This window comes from Mus pahari, chromosome 14 (assembly GCF_900095145.1).
Source record: "Mus pahari chromosome 14, PAHARI_EIJ_v1.1, whole genome shotgun sequence".
In the NCBI taxonomy this organism is placed as follows: Eukaryota; Metazoa; Chordata; class Mammalia; order Rodentia; family Muridae; genus Mus; species Mus pahari.
The window spans coordinates 51,806,218-51,816,217 of NC_034603.1; the positions used below are offsets into that span (position 1 = coordinate 51,806,218).

Here is a 10,000-nt window from a genome sequence, read left to right on the forward strand (position 1 = left end):
TGTGAGTGTATGTGAGGGTGTATGTGTGTATGTGAGAGAGAGTGTGTGTGAGTGTGTTTGTGAGTATGTGTGCATGTGAGTGTATGTGAGGGTGTGTGTGTGTGAGAGAGTGTGTGTGTGAGTGTGAGTGTGTTTGTGAGTATGTGTGCATGTGAGTGTATGTGAGGGTGTGTGTGTGTATGTGTGTGTGTATGTGTGTGTGTGTATGTGTGCATGTGAGTATGTGTGTGTGTGTGTGTGTGTGTTGCTGAGGATCAAACCTCTTCACTGCATCATCTTTGAAACCAATTCTCAGTGCTATAATTCTACAAAAATGGACAACCCGCTCAGTTCAGTGTGTGAGGAGTGACTTTGTTTGATGACTGACAGTCTTACTGTGATGCCCACACTGAGGCTTTGCGCTAGGTCCAGCGGAAGCCTTGTCATTTTACCTCAGTGAGAGTCTGAATGTCTCAGAAATGGCCCATTCATCACTTTCTACTATTCCAAAGCTGAGTCTACACCTGGCCTGGGCGTCTGCATTAAAAGCAGCTCGGTGAGTCACCTTCCAGTGTCAGGTCAGACACCCAAAGGCACTCTTTATAATCTTGTCAGGAAACCTAAAGACAAGGAAAATGAATGTGGCTTTGCCAAGTCCCTAGACTGAGTTGAAGTGCAGCCGGTCCTAAGCATCACTGTATCTGAGAGTTACCCAGTTTGAACACTTGTGTTTCAATGCTGAAGAGCTTACAATTAGGGGGTACCTTCCTAAAGAAATGTAAAACTTAACTGGATGATGGTGGCATGTGCCTTTAATGTCAGCACTCAGGAGGCAGAGGCAGGTTGATCTCTGAGTTTGGGGCCAGTCTGGTCTATAGAGTGAGTTCCAGGACAGCCAGGGCTACACAGACAAAGCCTGTTCGAAAAAAACAACAAACAAAACCAAACCGAACAAAAAAAGAAATGTAAAATTTACATCGGATGCAAACCTTGTTAAGGGTCCATGGGACCTGAAGTATTATTAGTGTCACTGTAAACCCACCTCTGCTTACAGAACTTTTTTTTAATTGTATTTTTATGTGTAGTTGGATGCTTGTTTGTGTGTGCATCATATTTGTACCCAAGGAGGCCAGAAGAGGGCACTGTAACCCATGGACATGGAGTTACAAGGTAGTAGTCATGGACCACCCTGTGAGGGGGCTAAGAACTGCTCTTAACTTCTGAGCCATCTCTTCAGCCTTTTTAGGGAGCTTGTTAAACATTTAAGGATAAGATGAGCTCCATAGCATAAGCCTGTTTCATGTTTCTTGGAAAGCTGAGGCAGGTGGATGATTTGAAATTAAAAAAAAAAAAATTAAGGCTAGCCTGGGCAACATAGTGAGAACCCATCTGAATAATAGTAAAAATAACAAAGATTCCTGGATCCATTCTAGACACCAGGCATTCTGATTCAGTGTATCTGGGTTCCAGAAATGCATTTTTCTCTCTCTCCTACTTCCCCCTTTCCTCCTTTTCCCACAACTCACTGTCTCTGTGTCTCCTCCTCCTCTTCCTCCTCTTCTTCCTCCTCCTCCTCCTTTTCTTCCTCCTCCATCTCCTTCTCCACCTCTTCCTTTTCATCCTCTTTCTACTTCTTAATTGGCTTTTGTTTAAATGGTATCTCCTGTAGCCCAGGGTAGCCTCAAACACCCTATAAAGATGAAGCTGAAGTTGGCCTTGAACTGCTGATTCTCCATCTACCTCCAAAGTGCTAGGAGCCAAATAACTTTTTTTTTCTTATGGGTATCCTGGAATTCACTATGTATACCAGGCTGGCCTAAACTCATAGAGATCTGCCTGCCTCTGTCTCTGCCTCTTGAGTGTTGGGATTAAAGGTGTGTGCCACCACATCTGGCCAGTTTATTGTCACAGAATAACTCATCACATTTTCTTTGTAACTGAAACATTCCCCTACATCCCACTACTTACAGGTTAACATTGCTTTGTCTAAACAAATGGAATAAACTCTACAGAGAATGCTTACCTTCTCAGGCTGAGAGTCCAACTGGGACTCAGTTGTCCCAGGTTTCTGGCCTTCTTCTTTCCTTTTCCTTCTCCATAACCACTGGCATTGGCACAGCTGTCTGACTCGTAGGCATTGACTCTGAAGAGAGCATGACTGGTTATCATTTCAGTTGCTAGTACACATTTGATTATCTTTCATATTTCATGTCAAGAAAATAGTACTTTATTTTCTTACTCCTCTCCCCGCCCCCCTCTTTAAGGTAATCTGGCTGACATCAAATTTGCAATATGGGCAAGGCTGGCCTGGAATTCCTGGTCTGCCTTCTACCTTCCGAGTTCTAGGATTCTAGAAAAATCCTCATATCTAAGGAAGACACTAGAGAGTGAAGGGAAGTTCACATTAAGAGAGCACCTTAAGGCTGATGAGATGGCTCAGCAGTTAAGAGCACTGGCTGCTCTTCCAGAGGTCCTGAGTTCAATTCCCAGCAACTGCATGGCAGCTTACACCTGTCTAAAACTCCATCTCCAAGAGTTCTGACACCTTTACACAGATACACATGCAGGCAAAGCACCAATGCACATAAAACAAAAAAATATTAAGGGGGGAGAGAGAGAGAACTATCAAGAAGCCAGGGGTGGGGTGGCAGCAGCTGTGTATGCCTTTAGGGAGACAGAGGCAGGTGGATCTCTCAGTTTGGGGTTAGCCTGGTCTACAGAGTGAGTTTCAGGATAACTGAGGGCTACACAGGGGTGATGGGGTAGCAGCCTTTGTATGCACCCAGTGCCTCTCATATGGGATGGATCCCAATTACCTCCCACAGTCACAGGCAAGACAAACACCCAGGAGCTCTATTTTACAGTTAAGGCAGCTATGGGCTGGAGAAGTCAAAGCCACTTTCCATAAGCCACTCAGTTGGTGTTTGCTTTCCCCATGCTGCGCTGCCTCATTGATGAAGCCTGGGACCCTGTGGATCATTGGCAAACTTACCGGGCATGGGACTTCAAAGATGACAAACACTGTAATAGCCACCCCACTGAGCAGCAGAGTAACAGCAATCAGAGCTTTGACTACAAGACTCCATTTCTGCCTCCTCTTTAAGGACACATCTATGTCTGAAAGGAAAGAGGGAAGGGGAGGAAGGAGAGAGGACATGAGCAGGACCCCCCTTGATGTGAACTTTCCTTGGTCACAGATTAGTCAGGCACAACCTTACTCAGAGACAGAGACTGAATGACAATTCAGGGCTTAAGATTAGGTGGGTAGCATCATGGGCCCTTCTCTAGCCTCTTTTATGAATGAGCCAGTTTCCCTAGGATTTGGGATTCTCCATAGTCATGCATGTCTGATTCTTGTACTTTTCTTGTGAAGAAAAGGCTTGGGGTGCACAAGGAGTGCTTAACCCATCATTCCTAGTCAGTCCTCCCGAAGATCTCAACATTTAAAAAAAAATCAGGCTGGAAAGATGGCTCAGTGGTTAAGAACACTGACTGTTCTTCCAGAGGTCCTGAGTTCAATTCCCAGCGGCCACATGGTGGCTCACAACTGTCTGTAATGGAATCCAATGCCCTCTTCCGGTGTGTCTGAAGACAGCTACAGTGTACTCACATACATAAACAAAATTAAAAAAAAATCATAGGGCTGGAGAGATGACTTAATGGTTAGGAGCACAGGCTTCTTTTCTTTCTTTCTTTCTTTCTTTCTTTCTTTCTTTCTTTCTTTCTTTCTTTCTTTCTTTCTTTCTTTCATTTTATGTATGTGAGCATACTGTAAACGTCTTCAGACAGACCAGAAGAGGGCATCAGACCCCATTACAGATGGTTGTGAGCCATCATGTGTGGGATTTGAACTCAGGACCTCTGGAAGAGCAGTCAGTGCTCTTAACCACTGAACCATCTCTCCAGCCCCCACAGGCTTCTTTTCAAGAGGACCTGAGTTTGGTTCTCAGGATCCACATGACACCTATCTGTAACTCCAGTTCCAGGGAGTCTGGCACCTCATACAGACACACATGTAGGCAAAATACTAATGTACATTTAAAAAGTATTTTAAAAATCACATGTCCTTCCATCTTTAGCACTGAGAAAAGAAAAATAAATTTTAAAAAACCACACAAAAATCACCTTTATTCCAGTCCTGGTGATACATGCCTTCATCCTAGCACTCAGGAGGCAGAGGCAGGCAGGTCTCTAAATCCAAGGTCATCCTGGTTTATTTAATGAGTCCCAGGGTAGCCAGGGCTACATAGTGCAACCCTGTCCCCAAAAGAAACAAAACCTAACATCACCTTGGTCTTGGACTTGGTTTTAGGAGGACATTGGAGGAACAAAGGAAAGTTGTTATTGCTTTTGAATCATAAGCCAGATGCAGGGCAGGAGGCTCACATGCATTCTGTTATTATCAATCATACATTTACTTTTCTGTTGGTACGAACCAGGGATGTAACCTAAACTTGACTCTTACAGAGTTTGAGTCTTGGCCAATTTAGGAAGGGAGAGTAAAGATGAAAATATGTGGTTGGTTGGCAGCAGCTCTGTTAATAATTGCTTAATCCTGAAATATACATCTATGCTTCAAGTGTCTGTTATCCTGGGGCCAGTTCTATTTACTCTGTTCTCAAATCTGGCTGCAGGCGATTTCATTTTCTTGAACAACCATTTTAGAAAGGGATTTACTATTTTTATCTGTGTATATAATATGTGTGCCTGTGTGACTGTGTTCCGTGCGCATGAAGGTGCCCTCCAGTGCTGGGGCAGGCATCAGATCCTTTGGAACTAGAATTTCACATGGTTGTGAGTTACCTGGGGTGGGTGCTGGGATCCAAAGCCAGGCCCTCTACAAGGCGTCTGCGAGATGGTTGTTATTCACGGAGCCATCTCTATCCCCAAGGTAAAGAATTGCTGACGGCACCAAACTACAGATGTGTCTGGGACTTTCTACGGGGAGCTGGTTTTCCTCTATTATAACATGGAACAATTTTTTTTAAAAGATTTATTTGTTTATTTTTTTATGTATATGAGTACATTGTAGTTGTCTTCAACACACCAGAAGAGGGCATTGGATCCCATTACAGATGGTTGTGAGACACCATGTGGTTGCTGGGATTTGAACTCAGGACCTCTGGAAGAACAGTCAGTGCTCTAAACCGCTGAGCCATCTCTCCAGCCCGGAACAATTTTTTAAAAATATTTATTTATTATATGTAAGTACACTGTAGCTGTCTTCAGACACTCCAGAAGAGGGCGTCAGATTTCATTACAGATGGTTGTGAGNCACCATGTGGTTGCTGGGATTTGAACTCAGAACCTTTGGAAGAGCAGTCAGCGCTCTTGACCGCTGAGCCATCTCACCGGCCCCGGAACAATTTTTTTAAAGATTTATTTATTTATTTATTTATTTATTTATTTATTTAATGTATATGAGTGCCAGAGGAAGGCATCAGATCCCATTATAGGTGGTAATGAGTCACCATGTGGCTGATGAGAATTGAACTCAGGACCTCTGGAAAAGCAGCTAATGCTCTTAACCTCTGAGCCATCTCTCCATCCCTCAAAACACTGAAGAGTTTTTACTTTGAGACAGGGTTTCTCTGTGTAGCCCTGGCTGTCCTGCAACTCACTCTGTAGACCAGGCTGGCCTTGAACTCATAGAGATTCACCTGCCTCTGCCTCCTGAGTGCTGGGATTAAAGGTGTGCACCACCACCACCACCACCACCACTGCCTCCTAGCAAATCAATTTTTAAAAAACATTTGAGTAACTTTTCAACCTCCAGGAAATTCCCAGGAGGCCTAGCGTAATATTGGAGTTAAAATGCCTCTTTTTCTCTCTGCTCTTGCTTTACCCCTAGTGTGTACCTTGTGTTAAAGGGATGGGAAAAGCCCCAGTGCTTGTGGCTTCATCTCCTTTACTTGTAGGAGTTGTGGAGGAGGTAGTGATGGGCACCGTCTCTGATGAAGCCAATCTGTCCTTCGCTGAGTAGACCGTGCATTGTGAGATCCCTGGTAAAAAAGCTACAAAACAAAAAAGAAGCACTGATGGACAGTCGCAGGCCAGCACCATCCTGCCTTGGGTTTACCTGATAAAACCCTAGCTCGACTCGCTTCAAACGGCATTTCTTACTGTGTCCCCCTTGACCCTATGTCCATAGGTTTTAGGTGTAGGCACAGAATAATGCCAAGAATAAATGAGGCCAGAGATACTAAAAAGAGATATGGATTAAATCCCCTGGAGGCCTTTGACTAGGACCAGAAGGAGTGAACCATGCCTTACTTGCCTATCGTTTTTTTGCAGTCGTCATCATAATAAAGGTGGAGGGTGCAGCACTTCTGAGAGTCTCCTTCATTAATAGAGGCAGTGCCAAAGTCCAGGCAGGGAACGCGAAATGCATTTGCCTGAATGACTGCAGCAGGTCTATATAGTGGAGGCCTGTCAACCACTCTGAGAAGGCAGTGAGGAAAACAAGAGGAAGTAGAAGGGTGAGAGGCACCCAGCTTCATGTTCTCCTCAGTTTCACTCATTTAATAATAAAGAACCAGCATCTTATTATGTGCCAGGCACTGCCTCGATAGTTTATATCACACGGGTCAAAACGGCAAGAGAACAAAGAGGTCAGGGATCAGGGCAGAAGCAGAGACATCGGTGACTATTGTAGATTTTATGGCTGGGTGTAGTGGATATGCCTATGGACCAGCCCTGAGGAGGCTGAGGCACGAAGATAACCTTGAGTTCAAGGCCAGCTTGGACTACATAGTGAGTACCAAGCCAGTCACAGATCAATAGCATGACCTCTCTCAAAACATAAAACAAAAGAGTTATTGTTTATTAGGATAAGTGCTACTTAAAAAATTAAAACCAGGGTTGGGCATAGTGGCACACACACACTTTTTGATCCCAGCACTCGGGAGGTAGAAGCTAGCCTGGCTTACATGGTGAGTTCCAGGACAACTAGGGCCACATAGAGAGACTCTCTCTTAAAAACACCAAAACAAAATACAAACAAACAAAAACTAGAACAAGATGCTAGTTGTGGTAACTCATACCTGTAATCCCAGCACTGGTGAGGCTGAGGCAGGAGGATTGCCAGGAGCTCAAGGCCATCCTGGGCTACCTAGTTATTTCTTAGCCAGTCTGAGCTACAGAGTGTAAGACTCTGTCTTAAAGGTCAAATGTACGGGTGGGAGAGATGGCTTGGTGGTTAGAGCACTTTCTGTGAATGCAGAGGACCTGGGTTTAGTTTCCAGCACCATATTAGGCCACTCATAACCGTCTATAACTTCAGTTCCATCCTTCTTCCAGCCTCCCCTGATATACATGTGATACACACACACACACACACACACACACACATACACACACACACACACACATACACACACACACATACACACACACGTAGGCAGACACACATAAAGTGAAAATAAATCTTTAAAATTCAAAACCAATAACAACAAAATCCCAAACCCTGCAAGATAAAGTAGTCTGAGTATTCATAGACAGTAGTTGGGCAACCTGCTCTATAGGGCAAGCCTCTCTGAGGTTAGAACTGATCCAAGACTTGAGGGAAGTAGTTTAGGTAGAGGGAGGGGGACAGGGGGAGGGGGAAAGCCCCCAAGGCAGCATGTGTCTGATGAGTGACAGTTGTAGGGAAGCAGTGGAATAGCCAGCAACTAGCATGGAGGAGCCCGGGAGGAGGTGGGGGTGGAGAGGATACAAGGCTCCAGGCTCTGTGTGCCAAGTTAAGGGATTTGGACATAAAGTTCTGTGCAAGGTTTTGAGTGACCTTTTTGTGGGGAGAGGAATTATTACTTTTTTTTTTTTTTTTTTGAGACAGGTTTCACTCTGTAACCTAGCCAGGCCTCCAACTCACAGCAATCCTCCTGCTTCAACCTGTTAGGTGCTAGGATCACAGGTATGAGCCACCATGTCCAGCTAAGCTTCATTTCAATTGACCACTCACTGGACTGCTGTGTTAGATATAGACTGTCGTGGGATGAGGGTAGAGGCAGCATGGCCTGGTGGTGGCAGCAGATTTGGGGGACAGCAGATGAGAGGTGATGGGATTCAGACTAGGGACAGAAGTGAGGAAGAACAGATGCAGTCTGGCCATGGTCTGCAACTAAGGGGGCCTGCTAACAGAGTGGATCTAAGAAAATTCAGACCCGAATACGGTTCAGTTCCTCTCCAAACCCTCACCCCTTCTGATTTAAGACAGGCTGTGGACTATCGAGCTCTTACTAGCATTGAACTCCCTACAAACCCAGATTGGCCTCAAAAACGAAGAGAGACTCTTACCTCGGGTTCCCAACCACTGAGGTTGTAGGTGTGTGACCAAACCTAGTCTTCTATTCCATTTTAAATTTTATTATTTACCGGGGGTAAAGGTGTCTATGTGGAGATCAGAGGACAGCTTTGTGAAGGGGGTTCTCTCCTACCTTTATGCAAGCGCTAGGGAGACGGGTTTCTCTTTGTAGCCCTGGCTATCCTGGAACTTGTTCTTTAGACCAGGCTGGCCTTGAACTCAAAGATCTCTCTGTTTCTGCCTCCCAAGTGCTGAGATCAAAGGCCTGTGCCACCATGGCCCCACTGCAGTGAGCTCTCTTAAGTAGTGTCATGTACATTTGAAGATAAACAAGACTCGCTTTGGATAAGTTACATGATTTCGGAGTTTAGGTTTTCCTGTTTGTAATATGGCTGTAATAAAAAGTAATCACTGTATCTGTTTCTCAGGAGTGTTGTGACGATCAGAAACAAAGATAAGAAAGCAAGTAGGAAAACCGTTTGCAGACTGGTGAGCTGGGTCTGAAAGATGAGGGGAAGCCCAGAGGTTGTCTAAGCAAATCCACTCTGCCTGGCAGCCAGAGAGAGAAGAGCACCCTACCAAATCAGTCTCGTCTGTCAGTGTAGGGTTTCTACGGAATGAATGTCCGTCCACGTTGGCAGTTCATTCCTTTCAGATCTTATCAACTGAGCATCAAGGTAGAACATGCTTGAAAATATAGTTTATTTCCACTGGGCAGTGGTGGCGCACGCCTTTAATCCCAGCACTTGGGAAGCAGAGGCAGGCAGATCTCTGAGTTTGAGGCCAGCCTGGTCTACAGAGTGAGTTCCAGAACAGCCAGGGTTATACAGAGAACAACCTTGTCTCCACCAAAAATGAAAAAGTCACACAAGAAGAAAATATTTGCACACTCAGCATTTGGAGGCAGAGACAAGTCTTTGAATTTGAAGGGCAGCTTGGTCTACAAAGTGAGTTCCAGGCAGCCAAAGCTATACAGTGAGACTGTTTCAATAAACAAAGAAATACTTATCAGATGGATGAAGCAGGCGTGTGTGGTGGTGCACACTTGTGATCTTAGCAATCAGGAGGTAGAGGCTAGGGAAACGGGAGTTCAGGATTCTGCTCAGCCACATAGTAAGTTGAAAGCCAGTTTCAAAATGAAAAAACAAAATCAGATAGGGTTTTGTGTCCTATTATAAACAGGTCTCCCAGCACTTGAGAGGAAGAGGCAGGCAGATCTCTGAGTTCAAGGCCAGTCTGGCCTACAGACTAAGTTTCAGGACGGTCAGGGCTACACAGAGAAACCCCATCTTGGAACCCTACCCCCCAAAAGAAACCCAGATAGATCTCTATGAAATCTGAAACCCTGATGAGTAATTGGAAAGCTACTAAATATAAAATCTGAGCAATTGGAACAGGAAATATAAACTATATTGTAAGTGCTTGGCCCAGTTCCTTTTATGTTGCTGTGAGAAGACACTGACCAAAATCAGCTTAGCTTAGAAGGATTTGCTCTGTCAACTGGGCTACAGCCTCAGCCCCATCTTATGTTCCTTCTCTGCATTTTATGTTTGGTCCATGTCTTGCGGTGACCATCTGTGTTGTTGAAAGTTTTCATCGTTACAATTCCAAATTCTTACTTTACTTTGAGGATATTTTCATTGATGTCATGTGAATATATTTTAGCCACCTTCCTCTGTGGACTGATGTCATCTAGTATGGCAACTTCAGAGTGCATCT

The 10,000-nt window shown here is 44.7% G+C and overlaps 2 protein-coding genes across 5 annotated transcripts in view; one reads left to right on the forward strand and one right to left on the reverse strand.

Moving 5' to 3' along the window:
* The window catches only part of Acaca (acetyl-CoA carboxylase alpha), a 271,090-nt gene that overhangs the window by 20,928 nt on the left and 240,162 nt on the right, over positions 1-10,000 (forward strand). The window lies entirely within an intron of this gene.
* Positions 1-10,000, reverse strand: part of C14H17orf78 (chromosome 14 C17orf78 homolog) — a 17,133-nt gene that overhangs the window by 1,620 nt on the left and 5,513 nt on the right. For 2 of the 3 annotated variants that reach the window (XM_029546024.1, XM_021211500.2), the window contains 3 exons: positions 5,838-5,993; positions 2,972-3,096; positions 2,003-2,122 (listed from right to left, as the gene is read on the reverse strand). In XM_029546024.1, coding sequence (XP_029401884.1) covers positions 2,003-2,122; positions 2,972-3,096; positions 5,838-5,993 — 401 coding nt within the window. The remainder of the gene's footprint in view (positions 1-2,002; positions 2,123-2,971; positions 3,097-5,837; positions 5,994-10,000) is intronic. The other variant, XM_029546025.1, reaches the window with a different exon arrangement.